This window comes from Oreochromis niloticus, linkage group LG17 (genome assembly GCF_001858045.2).
Source record: "Oreochromis niloticus isolate F11D_XX linkage group LG17, O_niloticus_UMD_NMBU, whole genome shotgun sequence".
NCBI lineage: Eukaryota > Metazoa > Chordata > Actinopteri > Cichliformes > Cichlidae > Oreochromis > Oreochromis niloticus.
Window position 1 is genome coordinate 32,189,025 of NC_031981.2, and position 21,711 is coordinate 32,210,735.

At 40.5% G+C, this 21,711-nt stretch overlaps 2 protein-coding genes and 1 non-coding gene across 5 annotated transcripts in view; 2 read left to right on the plus strand and 1 right to left on the minus strand.

Annotated features, from left to right (window-relative positions):
* Positions 1–2,883: 2,883 nt before the first annotated feature.
* nasp (nuclear autoantigenic sperm protein (histone-binding)) lies at positions 2,884–7,967 on the minus strand. 3 transcript variants are annotated; one of them, XM_003452359.5, is made up of 15 exons: positions 7,779–7,967; positions 7,360–7,404; positions 7,151–7,264; positions 6,835–6,915; positions 6,473–6,579; positions 5,879–6,154; positions 5,607–5,674; positions 5,287–5,357; positions 5,076–5,149; positions 4,803–4,991; positions 4,419–4,591; positions 4,251–4,328; positions 4,095–4,166; positions 3,509–3,640; positions 2,884–3,084 (listed from the first exon to the last, which is right to left on the minus strand). In XM_003452359.5, the coding sequence occupies exons 1-15, from the start codon at positions 7,814–7,816 to the stop codon at positions 3,046–3,048; spliced, it is 1,557 nt and encodes a 518-aa protein (XP_003452407.2). In that variant the 5' UTR covers positions 7,817–7,967; the 3' UTR covers positions 2,884–3,045. The 3 variants fall into 3 exon arrangements, with proteins under 3 accessions (XP_003452407.2, XP_005457194.1, XP_005457193.1); XM_005457137.3 differs by lacking the exon at positions 5,879–6,154; XM_005457136.4 differs by lacking the exon at positions 3,509–3,640.
* Positions 7,968–8,431: 464 nt separating this feature from the next.
* On the plus strand, positions 8,432–8,504 carry trnam-cau (transfer RNA methionine (anticodon CAU)). Its single transcript has one exon. It is a non-coding gene; the product is annotated as a tRNA-Met (tRNA).
* An 875-nt stretch (positions 8,505–9,379) lies between these two features.
* Positions 9,380–21,711, plus strand: part of gpc5b (glypican 5b) — a 60,755-nt gene continuing 48,423 nt past the window's right edge. Inside the window, exons 1-3 of the mRNA XM_005457135.4 lie at positions 9,380–9,685; positions 11,596–11,757; positions 16,044–16,591. Coding sequence (XP_005457192.1) covers positions 9,508–9,685; positions 11,596–11,757; positions 16,044–16,591 — 888 coding nt within the window. The 5' untranslated portion in view covers positions 9,380–9,507. The remainder of the gene's footprint in view (positions 9,686–11,595; positions 11,758–16,043; positions 16,592–21,711) is intronic.

Here is a 21,711-nt window from a genome sequence, read left to right on the forward strand (position 1 = left end):
TCTTGCTTTAAAAACAAAACAAAACGTGTGAATATGAATTAGCTCTCCTTTTATGAGGTTAAACCATGTTTGTGCTGCAGAGCCCCACAGCAGGCAGGTCAGATCCAGCCGCTGTGGTACAGATGATTGATCTGCAGGCAAACACCCAAAGCCTGGAGAGAAATCAACCACCACCAGCAGCTGCCACCGCCAAGGCCAGAAAGAAGACTAAGAATCAGAGTGATCACGAAGAGAAAATATGTAGTGCTCATCACTGTGTAACCCTCTGTCAACACAGCTGTGCTCAGTGAAGCCTCTACGAAGTTTACTCAGCTTGATTTTTCCACTCTAAAACGTGATTTACTCTTTGAAGTTTATGGATATCAGATTCTGGTCCAACATTTCTTTCCTGTGATTAGTTCTAACACCCAAAAAACAGGGATAAATTAGAGTTGTGTATAGAGGCAACAAAGAATGTAATTGATATATTGGTTTAGGTTGCGGGATCCAGTGAGCCAAAAAGAAACAGCATTGCCATGGAGGTGGAGCGGTTTTTGCAATACAATTCTGCAAAATCTGTTCTTGGGTAGTTGTTTGAGGTACAGAGCAAAATACATGCACTTTCCTTAATATTTACTGCAGTGTTATGTGCCAGTTTTTGGAAGGGGATCACCAAGTACCAGGTGTTAGCATGACTATGTCAGCTCGAGGGAATGTTTTGAAACTACAGTAGTGGACAAAGAGCCACACTGTTAAGATATTTTATTTTAGAGTGATAAAAGTGTCACAGAAATACATATACATGTAAAATACATATCCTGCTTAGTTACAGCCACCTTGTGTCCGTGTGTTCTAGAGCTCCAATGACTGAGACCAAGCTTGAGTTGATTTAAAGGGTCGAGCTTCATCAGGTTGCCAGTTTGCAGGCCAAGACTGAGAGAAGGAAAAGAAGAAGGAAAGAAACTCCCAAACCCAGGATTCTACCTCCTCTATCTCCGCTTCAGCAAAAAGAACCCCATTCATATACCCCTTTAAGTCAGGATTTCCAAAAGACCCAAAAGACAAACAAAGATGTGTCATTCTGGACAGTTTTAAGTTCTCAACTTCAGTTTATTGCTGGTGATTTTCTGTGACAAGAATTCACAAACTCTGCTCCCGGTTCCCTCGGCTCAGGACTGAATCGTTCTCCTGTCCACAGGGAGGATTTGTATTGGACTCTCTAAATCCTCTTGGTCCGGCCTCCTGTGACCCTTGGTCAGTTTAATTTTTCACACCATCTATCTTCCTAAATGCAAATTTCAAATATGTTTTCTTTACATCATAAATTGAACATTTATTCTACTTTTAACATACTTTCGGATGTAATTCTAAATTTCAGAACTCTATAGTGAGACTAAATGTATTTTTGTATTATATTATTTATTTTATTAAGTACGTCTCAAGTAAAACAAAAAGCAATCTTTTTCTTGCCACTTTTTCCTTCTAAATAACTTTGCATAGATGCAGAGCTGGTTTTGTTATTGTGTATGATCGGTTGTTGGGAGCTGCTTAACGGTTTACTCAAACGAGCAGGAACTTGGACCAGCAACTCCTCTAACCCCCTTCCTAACTTTTTCATACCCACCCTTGCAAACTATACTGTCATATCAACCCCCCTTACACAGGTTAGTGACTCAAAAAGTTTAGAGACACTTTTTGGTGACAACATGAAGTAATTTCAAAAGGACTGAAGCACGCTTTATATACATCTAACGTTTTTAAAAAGAGAGAAAAGAAAATGTAAGCATGCTTTGAACTCCCCCCCCCCCCTTGTAGCAAAGTAGCTAAAGAGCATATATGTTGCCATCATAAATTGCAACATGAAATGGATGATTTGTTTTTGTAATGCTCTGAGATTTGTAGTTTTTTTTAATGACTGAACATAATCTGTAGAGCACTTCAGCAGGCTTCAGATGAGCCAAGAACAATCAGGCTGTTGGTGTTTATCTAAGAAGAAATATGATTAAAGCAGTAACTCATCCCGAGTTTTATTCATGTCTAAAGATAAAATGCAGGGGTACTCGAATTTCAGGAAACGGCATCCAGCACCTGTCACAGACTGCTATTAATGAGTACTGATTATACATGTTCCAAATTAATCTTGAAAATAGCATGTTTCTTTTACTCGTATAAACGGTTTCACTGAAATCTAGAATTGGCTCATTAATAATCATGTCCTCAGAGCTCCACAGCAGCCACTAGAGAGTGCCAGTGCACAGTTTGTGCCAGTAAGTATTGCCCAGCTAAAAAGCAGTAGTATATATTCAGTAAGTGTTCAGTCCTCTTCAGTTAGCAGTTTCAAGTTACAGACTCTTTGTTTTGGTACACGGTGAAGCAAGTAATACTTCAACTCATCATTTGTCTCCATATAAACTAAAGGTGAAAAACATGGAGCACATGTGTATCTGGTCAACAGCAGAGCCATGCACACTGTGGAAATGCCTAATAATTGCAGCAGTGGCTAATATAAAGATGCCGCTTTGGTAGGTTAGGATGGCTCTTCATGTTTGAATTTGATGGCTCCACAGTCCTTCACCTCACATACCAGGCCAGCCAGGAGCTGAGAGACATGGCCATACAGAAAGCACCCTTTCCTGTCTGCATTGATTCAACTTTTGTCTCATAGGGAGGCCTTACAATAATATGTAGGTGGTGAAAGATGCTGTTTTAAAAAAAAAAAAAGAAAGAAAAAAAAAAAAAAAGTTCTTTACATAATTTATACTGTCCAAAAGTTGTGTACATTAGAGTTTATCCTGGATTAGCCAACGGTAACAAATATTACATCTGTTCATAAGATCATAGATGTTTTCATGTGAAATACTTGGAAGTGACATCAATGGACTGAAGAAATCAGTAATGCATAGCTACATCTGCAGATTCTTTATTTTTACTACAAGTATACAAAAACTTGACAGACAAATCTATGAAAATGGATCTTATTTACAGAAACAAGAGTGCTGAAAGGTGTATAGGGGCTGGACAGGCAAGATGTGCTGGTTTCTGAGATCAGTAAAGAGGTGAAGACAGTCACGCCGGGGACTCGACAGATGCAGACTGGGTCGCAGGCTAGAAGGGGGGGAAAAAAAAAAAAAAAAAAGCAAAGTGAATGTTAACATAAGAGACGACAAATGAGTGAAGAATTTTAAACCTGCAGGTTTGTCAGATATTCACTTGTTCCATTTGGTAAACATTCACAGAAGGCATGAAATTTACTTGTTCAAGATTGCCTTCAGCTACAGCAAGAAGGATGCTGTGTAGTTTAAGTGGATAAATCATTCAAAGACCAAGAAAACCTCCTTCACTACAGCTCAATTAAGCGGACCCACTCCAAGTTCTCGCATGCGTCTAGTTTTAACCTTTATGAAACTGAGTCTTCATGTTCCAACAGAAACCACATTCAGGTATCAACTCCTGGCCACCAGCCCAGCTACAGCGGCAGTATCACAGGGCAATCCTGTTTCAGAAGGTAAGAGATAAGCCTATCACTCGCCTCCTGTGATTTCCCCTCCTGGACTCCATTGCCGTTGCTGGCACTAGAGTCACCGGTGCCATTAACTGTGGCTTCCTGTTTCGCTTGTTTAGCATCAGTGTCCTTTACTGGGCTCTCGTCCTCTGGTTTCCTCTGTGCAGAAACAAAACCAGGACAAAAAGGGAGGAAGAGAAGACTGAAGGCTTCTGTACACAAACCGAAATAGAAGTGATCCATTACCAGTCATTAGGAAATAATAATCGTAACTTGATGAACCATACACACAAGCCACACCAAATCAAAGCTTAATTTCAAGCATAAAGCGCCCATCTACATGCGCACACAGCTCTGGTTAGGAGCCACACCACACAGGCTTGCCACTGATCTGCAGAAAAATCTAAAAATGAACTTTACAACTGCAACCAGCAAAGACAGACCTCACAACAAAGACAAGCAGCACATGCCCCAGCTTCAATGCACTACAGTACAATTCAACGTTGAAGGCTTATTCTGTCTCAGATTAAATGATTGGCATGAGAAAAAGCAAAGTCCATTTTCCCTCTTCACTGATAAGTTAGAGGGGGGTGGGAGACACAGAGAGCCTCACCTTTTTCCTGACGAGGTGAGAGATGTCAGAGACCGCTTTGGAAGATGAGGCACTCTCAGTTTTAACTGGAACCTAGAATACAGAAGTTTGAATTCCACCAAGTAAGTAACACAGGTGGCAAAATGCTTTATTTAGCATGTGGCACTATGACCTTACCTGACTGGTTGTTGCAAAAGCTGCCGATGAAGTGCTGCCATTTTCACAAAGGAATGCTGATGAAGTTGATGCACCACCCTGAAAGAGGAGTCAAATATAATTTGAGACTACCGAACTAATAAACCCAGGTGCAACCGTTTACCAAATTTCGCCATCCTGTGTACCCACTAGTGTCTGCTGGATGGCCTGTGAGGCAGCGCTGGCTGTTTTCTGGCTTTCCTTGGCATCCTCCACTTTTTCCCGGATGTCAGGCAAAAGCAGCTTCAGCTCGTCCAGCTCATTTTTCTCCTCTGCTGCTCCATCCGCTCCTTCGGCTGCATCGATCACCTCCTGCAGCATGGCTATACCGACAACCAGATCACAAAAGTCAAAACAATTACAACCTTCTGGGACTGTTTATGTTTTGGTGTTTAGTGGGAGTCTTCTCCCAAAGAGATGCAGTGCTATTCATACCTACAAATCACTTCAGTCTCAATTACAATCATCATTTGGATTTCATATATTAAGCGCAAAAAATAAAATATTTAGTTGAGGGGAGGAGTAAATTCTTACCCAAACGGGTCTCAATGACCTTTATGGAGCTGTTGTAGTGCTGGATGGCCTGGCTGTACTGATCCATGTAGCAGAGCGTAGTAGCAACGTGGTAGTGGGTCTCAGCCAACAGACGACTGTGGGGAGGTAAGTGTTTCAGCTGCAGGGCAAGACACTCCTGGAAGTCATCGAGTGCCTGAGGATAGTTACCTATGGATGGGAGTGACAAGCAGTGAGATTTGGACAGTGGAGACTTTAAGGGCAGTAAGTCCACCTCTTGCATGAGCAGCATACCTGATTCAGCACTGACTTCTCCAAGTTTCAGATACGCCTGAGCTGCCATTAGCTGATCCTCTTTGCTTTCCTTTCTGTGGAGAAGTAGTTTTAAAATTGTAAGCTGGCCTCAGGCTGTCACAAAACCGTCAATGCAGTCTAACCGCTCATTTAACCATGCATCCATGATATGGTTAAATGTTCATACACATTTAACCATATCATTCCATACCTTTTGTAGATGACTTTAGCTACTTCTAGCATTTCCCACGCCAACTGCAAATTCCCAACTTCCTCTTCTTCCTGAAAGGAGGGAGGGAGTTGTGTTGGTCAATAGCCACTAACATCCAATCATGACTATTCAGCAGAAGTCTTACAGTCCAAACTACTTCAGGTACCTCATATTTGTATTTGTAGGAAAAGGTTTTCCCCTTCTTAAGTTAAAGTCCAGAAGAATTAGGATCTTTGTGATCATAATGTCATAGTAAAGAAACATGTAGATACTTCGCTTGCAAATTATTAACTTCATGGCACAGTTCTATAGGAACTCACCTTATCTTGCCCATTTTTCTCTCCATCTTCATCATCATCGTCGTCATCATCATCCTCATCATCGTCATCTGTTGAAGCAAAAATATACATTTGAAGTTTCAAACATTGTGTCCCCCCCATCCCCTCATGTATTAAAGTCAGAAACGTGCACCACAGATTTGTGCCTGCATTTCCACCCTTCACCACTGGGACACCTGCTAAAGTGGACTGTTTAAATATCAACTGTGCACCCATCCACACCAGAAGGTGCTCTTTGACTCAAGCTCTACTACCCTCCGTTTCCTCTTTGTCCTCGTCACATCCGCTCACTGGTTTCACCCCAGTCCCGTTGCCAGTCTGCTCTTCTGAACCATCAGCCTTCTGTTCAGTCTCAGTTTCTTTTCCAAGTGATCCTTCCCGCACACTTTTCACAGAAGAAACTCCATCCATCTCAGTTTCCTGAGATAAGCTCTTCTCATCCCCAGTCACAGGAGAATGTGGATCCTCAGCCTTTTCCTTCTCTGCCATTGCGTCATATACCTGCTGTTGTAGCTCATCTCTTGTTTTTTCTGCACCAGAGTGGCACATAACTTGATCTTTCAGATACCGATTTAAAAACCACCAAGCTGATTCTTCTGATGATTTTGCCAGAGCGCTTTTCTGGCAGAAGGAACTGTAGTAATGCACTAATATGTCAAATAAAGTCTTTTTTTTTTTTTTTTTTTTTTTTTTTTAAATAAAGAGTAAAAAGCCCATTACCTGGAAATCTAGCACTTAATGTAAACAAAGGCAGTTTTAGTTCCCATCTTCCATACATTACATATAATCTTACTACACATGCTAGAATTATCTGTGTGCTAAAAAATCTGAAGCGCCTAAATACTGACCATCAAGGTTGTCTGTACTCTCAACATTTGAGCTGCTGGGCTGCTCCTCTTCCTCCGATTCTTCTGGGACTCCCTCCAGGGCATTACCAAGGACACTGTTCTCCATCCTATTTATATGAAAAACAAAAAACCCAACACACACAATATTGCTAAAGTCAAAAATAGGTGCAGTTCATGAAGGAACCAATATAATTCGTGTCCACAAACTGTCACTATGAACAGTTTTCGTAGGCTAAGAAGCGAGCATTATTCCCTTGAAATAATTCTATGTCAAAAATAAATAAATGAATACATTTTTTAAAGTAATATTTTCACAGGTGCAGCTTTTAGGGAGTATGTTTAAGATAAGAAATTTGACAAACCTGGCAAGTTCCAATAGAGATTTCCCACAAAAGAAGAAGGCCTCGCCACACTCATCTGCAGTGTCCCCATATTTTTCAGCCCTAGATGGAGAAGTTTATTTGTTTTGTTTTTTTAAAAATAAATTTTAATTCAATGTAGTGAGGTAGTTATGAAGCTAAAGTAAAATTCAAACCTTTATAATACATTAAGATACTTTACTCCATTTGGAAAACTATATTACAGCATATTTCTGCAGCCAAAAACAAATAAACAAAAAAGTTTCACTTTCTAACTGTACAGTGACAGCAATAGTGTTTCACATCCAGTCCTACTCACAGCATGCCGCAAGCCTCCTGGAAAACACTGACAGCAGAAACAACATCCCCCATCACCAGATGCCTTTTCCCTGTGCCAATCAGTTTCTTTGCCTCCTCCATAACTTCAACTGAGCTACAAAAGGGACAGAAAACTCGTGTTAGTCACTTAAAATCGCTTCAGTATAACTAACAGATGTGGAACAGTTTCCCATTAAACTGGATACTCACCTGCCTGCTGCAGCAGCTGTCGATGAGCATGGCTTCTCCTCTGCACTGTAATAGTTTAAACTTAAGTTACCTGATTCTGAAGTACAGAGTCCACGCTCCAAACTTTCACTACTCAGTAAATGCCCGAAGATAGCTACGCCTCATTGCTGTTAGCATCGTGCAGTTGTTAGCCAACTAGCTTAACAGTATGAGGTTAGAGTTATGTTATCAACGCGTGCAGCTGCCGTGAAGTACTACTAACCACGCAGTTATTTTTTGTAGTGTCACTTTCTGGAGAGATCTTTAAAATAGCTTATATCCAACACATATCATCAAGGATTGCCTACGTTCGCCGCGTAATTCAGCTAAGGGCTAGCAAGCTGTGTTTTCCCTGCATACGTTATTGTGGACCTGAGTGAAAAATGACAAACGACTCTTACCTCTCAGAGCTCGACGCGACGGACGTTTCCTCTGGCATATCTTCAGAAAGGCAGTAAAGACGCTGGGAAAGGACAATAAACAACGGTCTGTTATTCCGCGAATAAAGTACAGACAGACCCTATAGGACAGTCTTTGTTGGCGCGCTTAAATAGAGAAAAGAAGGGTTTCTATTTCCGCTTAACTTGGAACGCGGGAGATTGGATTTAAAGGGGCCGTAGCCATCGTGATGCGTTTCGGGTCCATAGGAAATACAAGTGTTAAGGTTAAAATGAGCGTACGAAACACTACGACAGGTTGGAATGATAAATAATAGGGGTACTGCTATTACAGTTAATAATAAGGGACTGGGCGAGGGTGGTAAAATTTTAAAATTATAATTAGAAATTGTAATGGCTGTACAATTAATTACATGTCATGAATAAAAATATCCTTATGAAATACATTAAGAGGCTTTAGCCATATACAGTTACAAGTTGGCTCGCTAACACAGCCACAGCAACCTACATTTGTCAAAATAAATGTAGGACAATGCAAGGTTAATTCTAATAAGTCATGTAGTACTGGTCATCCTTTGCCATAGACGTATGTATACTTGTACTCGAATCTCAACTTTGATTACTTTGGATATTATGGCTTTTACCTTCTTCATGTGGCCTCGTTGGCGCAGTAGGCAGCGCGTCAGTCTCATAATCTGAAGGTCGTGAGTTCGAGCCTCACACGGGGCACTGCTTTTTCGTCTTTTTTGAATGTTTTTTTCCCTCTTGCCGTTTGCTTCTTAAAAGATTAGTCGTCACACTAGTGAACCAGAAAGAAAAAATAACAAGAATTTAACATATATTCAGGAAACTTAAGATTAAAGGTTCCCCTCTTCATTTTGTCAAAATACAAATTAAAACTGTTAAAGGCAGTAATGTTTGCCTCTTCAGATTCAACTGTTGATTTTTCCTAGTAAAATTAGCAGTAACACGTGTGAAATGTACAGCGAGTTTTTAGACCATTTATTTTTTTTCCACCTATCAACATATGGAGCTGAATGAAAGAAAAAAACAGGAGACATCTTAATGGCATTGCTTAATACCAAGTCCTATATTACAGAGAATGTAAGCTGACGGGATACAGCATATATTTTCTATGTATAGTTTATGCAATTGTCAGATAGCTCAATATCTGCTTTAATCAGAGCCTTTTTCGGATGTTAGACCCAAAGTTCTCAGCAGGTGGCGCCCATACTCCACCTTTAAATCCCATTTGTCTTCACTTCATTCGACTTCTCTCACAGAAATTCTTTGAGTTTATTGGATCTTATTTATAGAATCGCCAGCTGTGCAATGTTCGACATATAACCACAATAAAAAATAAATAAATTTTTAAAAAGTAATGAAAAAGCAAGTGGACCCTGGAAATGGGCAAAATGTGAGAAAACTTTTTAAAACCAGTTATTCCGTTAAAGCACGCCAAGTTAAAGTGGCTTTTACTTTAAGTGCTTTATGGCAACCACAGAATCAAATAACAATGTTGGGAAGCATTGGGCCGCTCATGCCAGTAATTAAGTAATTGAAGTAAAGCGAGAGAGGGAGTCGGCGAGAGGGAGGAGGGCGCTGAGCCTGACACTAGGCTGCAGACAGACTTACTGGCTGCAGATGAAGTTTTCGGTCACACTGCACGGTGCGACTTTCAGGAATTCATATTAACCGTCCAGATTTTCTAACTTCCCTCTGACATGTTGCGATGTTCCGTGCAGCCTTTCAAAACGTGGACTTGTTTGGGGTAATTTTGCTGTGTTTTGTTCTTCTACCGGAGGCTGGCGGTAGATCAGCCGATGCAGACAGCTGTCATGAGGTGAAGACAGCCTACATGATGCGCCAAATAGGCCCGGTGGAGCTGGTGCCAGACAGACCGGGACCAGGTCAGTCAGTCAATCCCTTTGGAACTATTATATTTAGCAAACTTTACTTGGATACATTAAAATATTATACTTTAATTTAGAAAGACATACTATGTGAAAACTTTCCAGCTTTTTATAAATGAGGGCAGAGCAGAGCTTCGTTTGCCTGCATGCATCTGTGGAAAGAACCCAATAATTAAGTAATCTGTCTTGATACAGTCTAACATTGATTGGCTGATTTATTGCTGTTAGACTTATGATTGCACACGTGAATACAGCGTGAATCAAACTTAGCCAAAATGGTTATAACCACTATGAGGGGCCACATTTTAAATAGGGAGGATCATCTCTGTAGACAACCCTTTAATGTGAGAGAGAAATGAAAGTTTGCTGAGAAATGAATAAATCTCGGGAGGACTTGCATCACCTATTTGTTTTTTAAATATAAATTCCTTTTTAAATTCTTGTGTGCGTGCGTGTGTGTCCGCGCGCGCGTATTATACCAATCACATTTTATGACATTCCTATGTGTGCTATCTTCGTCACTAAGATTTCTCCAAGAAAACACAAAGTGTGATCCTTTTCTGGTAATCAACATTTTTATAGACATATTTACTTGTGCTTTGACCATTTATAAGCCTCACCTAAAAGCTGTCCTTGTCTTTACTATGAAAGTGTTACTTGCTGGTTACCACTGGTTAATAACACAGTAATTACTATTTATTGGTACTTATCATTTTGCAGAAAATGTCTGTGCAAAGGTGCTTCTTTTTCTTGTTCAGTGATCTGGTGTGACCCTGAACAAATTAGCTTGAGGAAGATGTTAGTCACATGTGCCAGTATGAATGCACAACCGATCAGGCTTGTCAGTGAGCTTTGCTTCCACATCCTAAACTTTAAATTTCAACTGAACTGTCCACTAAAAGTATTTGCCCTTAAACGCCCATAGTTCAATTTGGAAATAATACATTTTAAAAAGAGCTTAAAACAGCATAAAGATCCACTTACTGCAAATTTGTGAAGGTTCTATCATTTGATCTGTGTGACATTAAACTGCATCTACAGATGAGTGCAGTGCAGCTCAAAGCACTGAAAATTTATCACCAAGCAGACCTTGTATTAGGATGAGAAAATAAGTCAGCGCGGTTTGCTGAATCATGCCTGCCCAGTCTGTTCTGGCATGGTTATTCGTTGGGGCAGTTTCATATCTTGTTGCAAAGGTAAAAGATGAATACTGGATGCGTGCAGCTTCAAACTTACCTGCTGTCCAAAAAGCAAACCCTGAATGCAACACTACCAAAATTCTTCTATTATCAGCCAGTGCTAATGTGAATGACCCAAAGTTTGGCACTGTTTTGTTATTTGTGTGTGTGTGTGAGTGTGTTTGTGCGCTGCATACAGTCCATTCCCCTCATCGCTCTCTACCCCTTGATCTCAGTCAGCTGCTTGACAGCTTGGTTTACAGTAGTCTGTCAAAGTTAGACTGCTCCCAGTCACACACACACGCGCACTCACACACTCACACCCACACAAACGCACAGAGTGAGTGGTGAAGTTTCACCCGCTGCTCATGTCATCATATCACCTCCCACCAGGCCCGTTGTGCAAAGCATTTTTGAGGTCACAAAGTTCTGTGCGCCACATGCTTTTAGATTCTAAATAACTGATTGGATTTACTAATCGACTAGCTAATAAAGTTTGTTGATGATAAAATGTGGACAAAATATAGACCTTTAGTAGTAGGTAGTAGCAAGTTCCTGAGCTAAGCCCCAAATCATTATCTGTCTTTTACATATGTTCATATTTATATGAACAATAAGAAACTTGCAAACTGATGAAGTAGTACAGTAGGTCGAGTGCTGAACGATTTTCTGTGACCTGGACCTGGTATCCAGGCCTTTTTTTAGGTATATATTTCCTCTGTCTTTCAGATGAGTCTCTCCGAGTGTGTGTCCACCCTGGGCCCAGCTGCTGTACCAGTAAGATGGAGGACAGCTACATGGCAGCTGTTCGCAGTGAAACACAGCAGAAGATGCGATCTTACAGTTTCGAACTCAAGTACCTGATTGCTGGACACATCAAGGCGTACCAAGGTGAGGGAGGGATATTGAATTGAATTCATACAATTAAAATAATTCTTAAACTATACTGATTTCTCCTTTTTAACTAAATTTCAATTACATTTTATTTAAATAGCTCCAAATCACAAAAACTGTTGCCTCAAGGCACTTGCATTAGTGAAGACAAAGTAGTGTTGGAGAACGGTGTAGCTGGAGGATGTGTACGGTCATGAAAAAGAAGGTTTTCACAGGACTGTATGCAGTCCTGACAAACTGTGAAAAACAAAGCACACTCTTACTGCTTCCATAGAAATTAAGAGTGCAAGTAGCAGCCAGGTCCTGCTAATCAAATGCACTTTAACGGATCAGCAGCAAGTGTGGGCACCTCAATAAAAGCAGATGTTTGCTGGTTTTGAGCGTTCAAGCATGTTTTAATAAAATGCCACAGTCTTGTGGATGTCTCAGCAAATTCACCCCTTGTTCAAGGAAGCTCCAAAAACGCAAGAGCTACATCTCAGTTGGCATGTAAAATATTAAAGTTTATGACAGTAAAATCAGAAAAAAAAATGAACAAGTGTGGCTTGTTTGGAAGGTTTGCCAGGAGAAAGCATTTTATCTCCAAGAAAGCACAGTTTAACTTCACACAATTGCATCTGAACAAACAACAAGACTTCTGGGACGAGACCAAAGTGATGGAAACCAAAAACATATGAGCACAAACGCCTCATACGAACCAACGACATTCGTGTCTTTGTTTTGCAGCCACAGGACCTTCTCTGTATACAAACCTATTCTGGAGTCAAATGTGAGGCCATCTGTTCAACAGCTTAAGTTTGGCCTAAATGGGGTCATGCAAAAGGACAATGATCCCAAACAACAGAATGACTAAAAAAGAAAAGATTTCAGGTGTTGCAGTGGCCTGAAGTCCAGACCTTAACCTGATAGAAACACTGTGGTACCTTGAGAGAGCTGCGCACGAATGAATGCCCACAATCCTCAATGAACTGAAGCAACCTTGTAAACAAAGAGAGCCCAAACATCATCCACATAATGTGAGAGACTGATCAAATCATACTGGAATGATTACTTTAAGTTATTGCTGCTGAAAGTGATTTTATAGCTATTGGATCATGGGGTGCACATAGTTTCACAGGAATGCATAGAGTCCTGAGAAAACTTTATTTTTGGATGAATGTACATATGCAACTTATTTTAAGACTAAACTTAAGGACTAAAACCCCTCTCACATGTGAAGTAAATTACTGGCTTCCCATTGCTTTGTAGCTGACAGTCGGTCACTAGTGCTCATTGCAATCACACAGATTGCACATGAATCCATCATGTGTTTTCTTTGCTCCTACTGGTAGTTGCCTCAACTGCTTGCCTCAAACTTGTGAGTAGTTATATTCACAACTTTCCATTGCTCGTGGTTATTTGCCTGTCATCGCTACAAAGTATAAATATCCAGAATAAAAGTCTGAAAAGTATTTCCACATTTAAGGATAATACATCTTGCAGTATTTAGCTACACCCCTCCTTCAGCATGAAGCCCAGGTTCCTGTTTCAGCTATTCATTCTCTCCTTGATTCATGACTGACAAGCACAAATAAAGGGCCTCCACCAAAGCGACTTTAATAGCAGTCGTGATTTTGATGTTTTAACAAGTCTGTCGAGAGCCTGTACCCCCCTCTGTCATTCTCACTTTGTGCGTTCATCACGAAATAGCTAGTCTGTGTCAGGGTGGTGGTGTGAGGCCAGTTTATTTTGTGAGGCGCCGCAGTGGCTAGCCAAACAAACAACTGATGTTCGATTGAGTCTTTGAGGGAGCAAACTCTCAGAGGGAGCAGCGGAAAACTTTGTTACAACTCTCTGCTCTCTTTCTCCATCTGTCTGTCTCTGTCGCTGCAATAATCAGGTTTTGTTCTTGGCCAATGAGAGAGCGAGAGACGAAGAATGTTTACATTCAGTACGTATCCGCGGCAAAGTGTTGTTGCCGTGGGCAACAGCCGGTCTCTAACGGCCTGCTCTGAATAGGAGGAAGAATACTCTGCTTGTCCACTTGTCTCTCACTGCTATTCACCGTTTTGTGTGAGCATGTGTGTGCGTGTGCGCAGGAGGGACCGTGTAGCTTCTATGTGTATGCGCTCATGCATTGTGGTGATAAAGGAGAATGGTAGAATTGATGAAACCCAGCAGACAGACGAGCAAACACCTACCTGTTTTCTTTTTGCTCCATCTCTATCCACACACCCCAACCCCCCCCTACATTTGAATACACCCAGCCTCAGTTTCAAATGGATGGCTGAACCATCCATGGGTAAAATTAATGCCAAACACCAAGAGACAAAGTAGGCTGCAACTAGAGCAAATAAGAGAAGACAAGTTTAGTTTGCTGCACAAACCGTCTTCTCATTAATGCCAGGACTTCAATAGCCCCACAGACCTATCATGTTCTGGATTCACTGTAGTTATCCCGTAGGCTTTATTTAGCCATTCATTGATCTAACTTGGGCTTTATTGGGGTTGCAATTATTAGGATCATTAGACCTGGTGCTTTAATGTGTATGTGTCCCATGTGTTTATTTTAAGTGTCAAATGATCTTTTCAGCCACTCTGTTTTTTTGGGTTAAACACAAAATTGGAAAACAGTGTCATGGATGCTTAGGTGTCAACAATTTTCATCAGTTCTCAGTTTTTTGTCTGTTGTTTGACAACCTGTTATTCTGAAACTTGTGCAGATACAGCCAAACATCTTTATGGACCAATGAGGGATTTTTGTGGTGTGTTTTCGGTTAACCAACCATTTAATTAATTAAGTTCATTTTGCAGGACAGCAGTGTCCCTCAACAGCTGAGCAGAGTCTCAAAGGACCCCCTCTCTTAAGTGCAGTGATTATAGCCCACTGGAGAAACTGAGACATGCCCGGAGCAGTTGTAGTCAGGCTCTATTTACACACTCTGGATTACATTGGTGTGTGTGTGTCTGTGTGTGTGCATGTGGATATGTGTCTGCATGCTTGCGTGTGTTTCTCCTGGCACTGTAAGACCCTCGTGTCCTGCCTTTCACATCGCAGCTGTTGTCCAATCACAGGGGCTAAAAAGCTAATCACATGACCCCATGTGAGCAGACTTTGCCATGTCACTTGATGCCCTCTGTATTTGAGTGGCTTTTGCACGCAGACACATGCAAGTGAAGTTTCCCACTCAGTGCTTTTGTCTAAATAGGCCTGCCACTGCCGCTACACTGCCTCCAGGTCTATTCAAATGTTGCCGTCGGCTTATCTGACCACAGCATATATTGCCGTCACTTGAGGAGTCAGGTGGCTGCAGCTGTGATTGTAAATGACAAAGCTGTTAAGATGTGAACTCACGCACACGCACAGAGACCGACATACACAATGGCTGAAAGAGTGACTTGTGAAAGTGCGACATAAAAAGGTTTCCCTTATATTCTCTTTCATCCAGTTGCTTCCCTCTCCCTTTCTCTCCGTCTTTATCCGGATGCCTTCACACTGACATCACCCTTTTTACTAGGCAACTTTCAAAAGTAAAGACACTCTGTCACACACCGCAGGCGTACGGCCCCTGTAAAAGGGGCAGGGTGGTGTCCTCTTTATTAGCCCATGCCTGACATGGGAAACACAGTGGATCATGAGATTGGGCCCCTCATTATCACCTGTCTATAGATAACAGGGTAGTGAAAACGAGCTCAGGGATGAATTAAGTTTGAGCTATTTTTGATGAAGTCAGTTCAAGGACGGTTAGACGTGTTCTTTGCGGTTAGAGAAACCTATACCTGCAACATCGTATATTTTGAAATGATGTGAATTTATTTTAGTGTTAAGCCCCCAGAGGAGGAGTATGGAGGAGTCCAGCCGCAAGAAGACCTAAATAATCGAAGAAGCCAGTGGCAAGCGGAAGATCAGTCAGTCTGTAAGCTAAAATAACCCTATAAGGATATTTCTGTTGGGTTGAAGTAAACACAGAATCATGGGCCCAACAGAAACATCCTTATATGGATATTTTAGCTTAACTGTACTGCATATAATTAAAATAAACACTTAATTTTTTCTTCCCTGATGAGAATGATCATAATAACAACAACTAATTGCTATATATGAAGAAGCCATCTTACAGAAATGCTGCTGCTTGAATCTTTCTTGGGTCAGCAACATGAAGGGTCCTTAAACAGACCACTGGCATATCTAGACAGTTTTGCTAACCCTTATCTTTGATAGCTCCATAGATGTTTGGTGCACACGACTAACAAATGTTAAAAAACAAAACAAAAATCTTTCCATCTTTTCTCTCTCGTTCCAGAACACTTTGAGATGCTACTTTCTTTCACATCCAATCTGACCAGCACTCTGTTTGACAGTGCCTACTCCGCGCTGGCGTCGGACTGTCGCCCTCTTGTGTTTCAGCTGTTCACTGACATCAAACGCCACCTTTCTGGAGACTCTAATTCCTCCTTGGACAGTGCTGTGCGTCGATTCTACAATGACCTCTTCCCACTGGTCTATCGCCGCCTGCTCAACCCTGGTATAGGCCAAATGTCAGTCCGTACCTATAACTCCCTTTCAACCAGTCACGATGACTGCTTGCGCATGACACGGCGGGACGTCAGCCCATTTGGACCTCATCCCCGCCTACTCGTCAGCAGCCTGTCACGGGCACTCGGGCCGGGTCGAGCGCTGAGCCGACTGTTGAGACTGGCTGGAGAGGTTGTGAACGCGACCGAGAAGGCGACATTATCCAGAGACTGTTTGCGAGGGTTAGTGAGGATGCAGTATTGTTCCCACTGCAGAGGACTCACACTGATACGGCCCTGTACTGGACTGTGTATCAACATCATGAGAGGATGTCTGGTAAGTTTTTGGAAGTTGACTATTTTAAAAAACCCATCCTTCACCTATTATCTAGAGCCCCAGTTTGAAAAAAGTTGGTACGCTGCTGGAATGAAAGTAAAACTAAATACCAGTGATGCCATATTTTATTCACAACAGAACATCGAGAACATGTCAAACATGGAAAGTGTGACATTTTACTTTTTCGTATTAGCTCAATTTGGTCGCACATCTCAAACAATATTGGGCAACAAAAGGCTGTAAAAGTAAGTAAACTTAAAGAGAAAACAGCAGGAGGAACTTTTTTTTGGTAGTTTTTTTCTTTTTGTTGAAACTTTTTCTAGGATCCAGAAATGTATCTGGTGTTTCATAACTCCACAATCCAGCTTCACATTATATTTTTTATTTTCTTTTATGGCAAATCTGGATTTAAACCCTGTACTCCTAATTAGTGAAGTTCCCGAAAGCTTGAGTAGCTCACCAACTATGGAGTGGAAATGTCTTAAATGATTATCAGATTACATAAAAACTGATCTAAATGATGATATATAGTCAATCCAAGATTCCCAACAGTTTACAAAGTGTAAGCCTAATCTTAAACTTAGCAAGGGGGTCTGTATATTAACAGGGAGCCAATGAAGAGAAACTAGTATAGTAAAAATATGGTCTCGCTTTCAGTTTAGCTGCTGTTAAACTGAAGGGTTTTCAGGAAGCTTTCAGAAGAGCCTGATAATGATGAATTATAACAGTCAAGCTTAGAAATAATAAATGCATGAATTAGTTTTCCAGCATCACTCTGAGGCAGGGTATTTCTATTTTTACAGATATTGTGCAACTGCAGGAAAGCGTTTGGATTGTTGTAATAAAAGGCAGCTGTTGCCAGAATAATTTATCATAAACTTTTAGTGTAACCATTGCACTTTGGGGAATGTGGTGCTCTCTGGTGTGTGTCACCTGGGCATCATCTGCATAGCAATGAAAATATATGCTGTGCCTTTTAATAATAACACTTAAGGGATGAATGTATAATGTAAATAGAACTATTCCCAGCACTTTATAATTAACCTTCCACTGTTTTTTTTTCCGTAATGTGAAATCCCCCTCCTTTTCCTCTTTTCCATTATGTATCCCCTTTAATTCTTGCAATCCGTTGTATAGTTTAGAAATGTATCTAACCACGAGACTGATTTATAAGCTATTAAGATCATCAGAACACCTGAATCAGCCTCAGTACTTTTTCATGTGTTGCATTATTGGTATTGTCTGCCTAATATTGTGTTACATCTATATTTGTCTTATAAATCCTGTTTGATCTGAAGGAATGATATGTGAAAGTATTGTTTCTAATCTTCTGGCTATAATTGAAGTAAAAAGATTATAGTCCTGATTCAAAATTGACAGGACTATAATTAAAGCATTCCCATCCTTTGCTATAACTGCGATTCCCATGAGAGTTTCACTGGTCTGAAGGACACAATTAAATGTTTTCAGTGAGAGAGGAGTTAGTGGTTGTTTAAATGAAAATCTATTATTGTTGTTTTGAATTCCCAAAATCCAAATAAAGTGGAGTGTGAGAGAGATCCGTTACTCCCAGTTCAGCATGACCCCATTCTCTCAATATCCTTAATCATGTAACATTAAAAAGACAGTCAGTCTTAGTGTAGGAGAAGTGAGATGTTGAGAAGAAAGTATAATCCCTAATTTTAGGATTGAATTCATGCCACACATCAAAGATTACTCTGGTGATAAGAAATACCTGATGCATGCTGGTATGGGTTCAACCATAAGTTAAAGTCAGTCTTATAAGTGAGTTTCTTGTATGAAAACTATGCCTGCTTTGTCCTTTCTCATTTTATTTCTCTTTACTGGGAATCACCAGATTCTCTGCATTCATCACTTAAACCTTCAATAACCTCACTGCGAGCGATTGCTGTCAGTCCCAGTCAGATTGGAACTGTTTGCAGAAATTGTCTTATGATCAAAAGTGGTTGTGAAAGTGCGATACCCTCAAGCTGTGGGCAGCTACTTTGTCACCACAAATTCGAATTGGTCACAGAATTCAGTGCGATCACCATGAAGTCACCAATTTTGTTGTAAATGAAAGGATTTTGCTGTCCTATTTGTTTTTTGACTGAGTCATTTGCTTGCTCTGAATTATAAGCTACATTTGTTAATCCAAGTGTGACCAGTGTTGTATGGTTTCCATTTAATGTAACATTGTTCAGCTAATGTTATCTTAGGATTTTGGTGATTAGCCCTGTGGTGATGGTATTTGGTGATGAGTATTTTAATTTATTTAATAAAATCTGTATTTGGTGTCAGTGTGTTGACAGAGACAATAATGCTTTGCAAAATATAACAATACTATGCTGGACTGATTTTTTCCCCTAGTTAGTAATAGCCTTCACATCGTATGATACTAGACTAACTGAAGTTGTCTGTTTCTCATTATATAATTACAACAAAGGACATGTTTGCAAAAAACCTTCCCCCCTGCTAATCAAATATAAAAATTACATGTAGAAAATAGAACAGTGAACCATAAAACGGATAAATATCAGAAGGTCTTCCTGTTCTGAGGTCTCGTAACCTTGGAGGTACCACAACGGTATGCTGCTTCTGAGTGCAGTTCCTAATACTTCATTGCTCACGGAGGGCCCTCTTTTACATGTATAAATTGGTCCATGCAGTCATTAGCACATTCAGATCCCAGTCCAGTGTGTGTAAAACAAGAATACTTATGTCTTAGCATTAAAGAGTCTTCTAAGTAGCACTGTGTGATCACTATTGTCCAGCAGTCACAGATGCACAGTAATGCGATTGTTGCTTCATCTCTGTTTTGTGTCTCTGTTTAAGACATCATCACAAAGAGTCATTTGTATACTTGTCTCCACTGTGTGTTCTGAATCTGTCCTATAGTCACTGATCTTGTCTCTATAAGGGATCAGAGGACATAACGTAATGTTAAGAAAAGAGAAGCTTTTGTAATGTTCTTACCTCACAGTACGATGGGACGTTTGGTCTACATAGTGAGCATCTCTTTGTTCTTGCCTTCTGAAAGTGACCAGTTTTTCTTTTCATCCCTGCCGATGGGTTTCTGCTGGTTGGCCCGTGGATTTCAAAGCTCATGGTGTGAGCCACATTGATTCATTCATTTCATTGTACACCATCACAGGGAGCCCACCGGGAGCCGTATCCTTGGTGACTTCTTCCGCTGAGCTTTGAGACACTCCCTTGTAGAAAACTCTCAGCCTCACAGGAAAGGGAGTTTGGAAGTGTAGTTTTCCTCGCTCTTAATGCTTTCTTTGCTTCTGTTTTTTCCCAACAAGGCTTCCTGAGTCATCTCGCTTAGTCGTGTTTCCTGGTATAAAAACCTTCTTTTCTGTCAGGCCAGCTTCAAAACATCTTCTTAGGCTCTAAAGCTGGTGAACTTGACCACTATAGATAACAGACGGGCCCATGCTGGTAACTTTAAAAACAAAGTTCAAAGTGCCTTTTCTATGTTCAGGTCAACTGTCTGACGAATTTCCAGTTTCTCTTTTGATATGCTTTCCACACATGCAGCTGTGGTTGAGAAGCTATCTGCTGTCCCTTCTGTGATATCTTGGATTCTTACGTTATTCCATCTTGATCTTCCCTCCTGGTCACTTAGCCTAGCTTCCAGCTTACTCCAAAATTTGATTAAATTAATTTAATCTAAAATCACAAATAGCAAATAATCAAGAAATATAAATTAAACACAAAACACTGGGTCTCACCCAGGACCATGACAGAGGGGTCTGAGAAACACTGTTTCTGACTTTCAGACAGCCACCAAAGACTTGAAAATGGATCCTCCTGAATCCTGAAAGCAAAACAGAGTTACAAAAACCTTCTTGAAAGCAAATTTGCTGCAAAAGATTTTGGGTCTGTCGGGACACGTATGAAAAAGTATAGCAAGGCTTCAAATTCCCCAGAGCAGCAGTCAGATCATTTTTGATGGTTTTAATTCAGACAGAGATTTTGCATTCGCCTTGAATATGCTTTATGCTGGTTTTCGTTCTTCTGATTTTAGCAAGGATATTTTGGAACTGAAAGATACCCAGCACTTTATCATTGATCTCAGGCCTTTCATACAGTTAATGTTAACAAGAGCCATGGTCCTGATAACATTCGTGGCCGCCTAATTAAATCTTGTACTTAAGAGCTCAATCCTATATTTCAGGTTATTTTTAATAAATCCTTGCAAATACATAATGTGCCCTCTCTTTGGAAAAGAAGCTGTCGTGGTTACACTCACTAAATCTAGTCGCCCAAAAGTTCTAAACGACTTCAGGCCTGTTGCCTTTACCTCAGTTGTGATGAAAGTTTGTGAAAAAAATCACCAGAAAAGTGATTATGGAAGAGATTGAACATCAGCTGTCAGGATCAGGATCCAATGCAATTTGCATATATGCCCAATAGAGGAGTGGAGGACCAGCTTTTGACTCTACTTAATCTGAATCTTAAACATGTAGAGAGTAAAGGGACTTCTGCAAGACTTCTGTTCATGGATTTCTCTTCTGCTTTTAATACAACACAGCCCTATATTTTAATCAAAAGACTTTTAGAACAGTTTGAAATAAGGAAAAACCTGGTGGGCTGGATTTTAGACTTTTTAACTGATAGGCCACAAAGAGTGAAAATAAATGCGGTTCTGTCTGACCCAGTGTTCTCCTCGACAGGTTCTCCCCAAGGGGGCGTCTTATCACCCTTACTGTTCATTGTCTATACAAACGTGTCAGAGCAGATATGAAAACAGGGCCATCATTAAATATGCAGATGACTCTGTTATTGTCAGTTTACTGAAAGGGGGTGAAACTAGTCATGGTCCAGTTATTGATGACTTTGTTCAGTGGTGTGAGGAGTCTCATGTCCGATTGAACATTTCTTCCTGCTGCCGTCACTAAACATAACGAGAACTGTTTTTTGATTTGAGTCATCTTGTCTAATTACCAAATATGTGTCTGCCAAATGCTATCATTTTTTTGTAAAGCAAATTTACCTACAGGTATAAATAAAGTAACCTTGAATCTTGAACCTTGTATCATTAGAAGGCATAGCATACATTTTTAGTGTTATGCAGATTATACCCAACTGTATCTTTCCATGAAGCTAGATAA

Excerpts from the sequence above, each read along its gene's own strand:
- nasp (XM_003452359.5), bottom strand. The coding sequence starts at position 7,816 with ATGCCAGAGGAAACGTCCGTCGCGTCGAGCTCTGAGAG. Across the intron at positions 7,265-7,359 it reads ACAGCTGCTGCAGCAGGCAG|CTCAGTTGAAGTTATGGAGG; the intron begins GTGAGTATCCAG and ends TCCCTTTTGTAG. Across the intron at positions 4,592-4,802 it reads GGTCATTGAGACCCGTTTGG|CCATGCTGCAGGAGGTGATC; the intron begins GTAAGAATTTAC and ends TTGTCGGTATAG.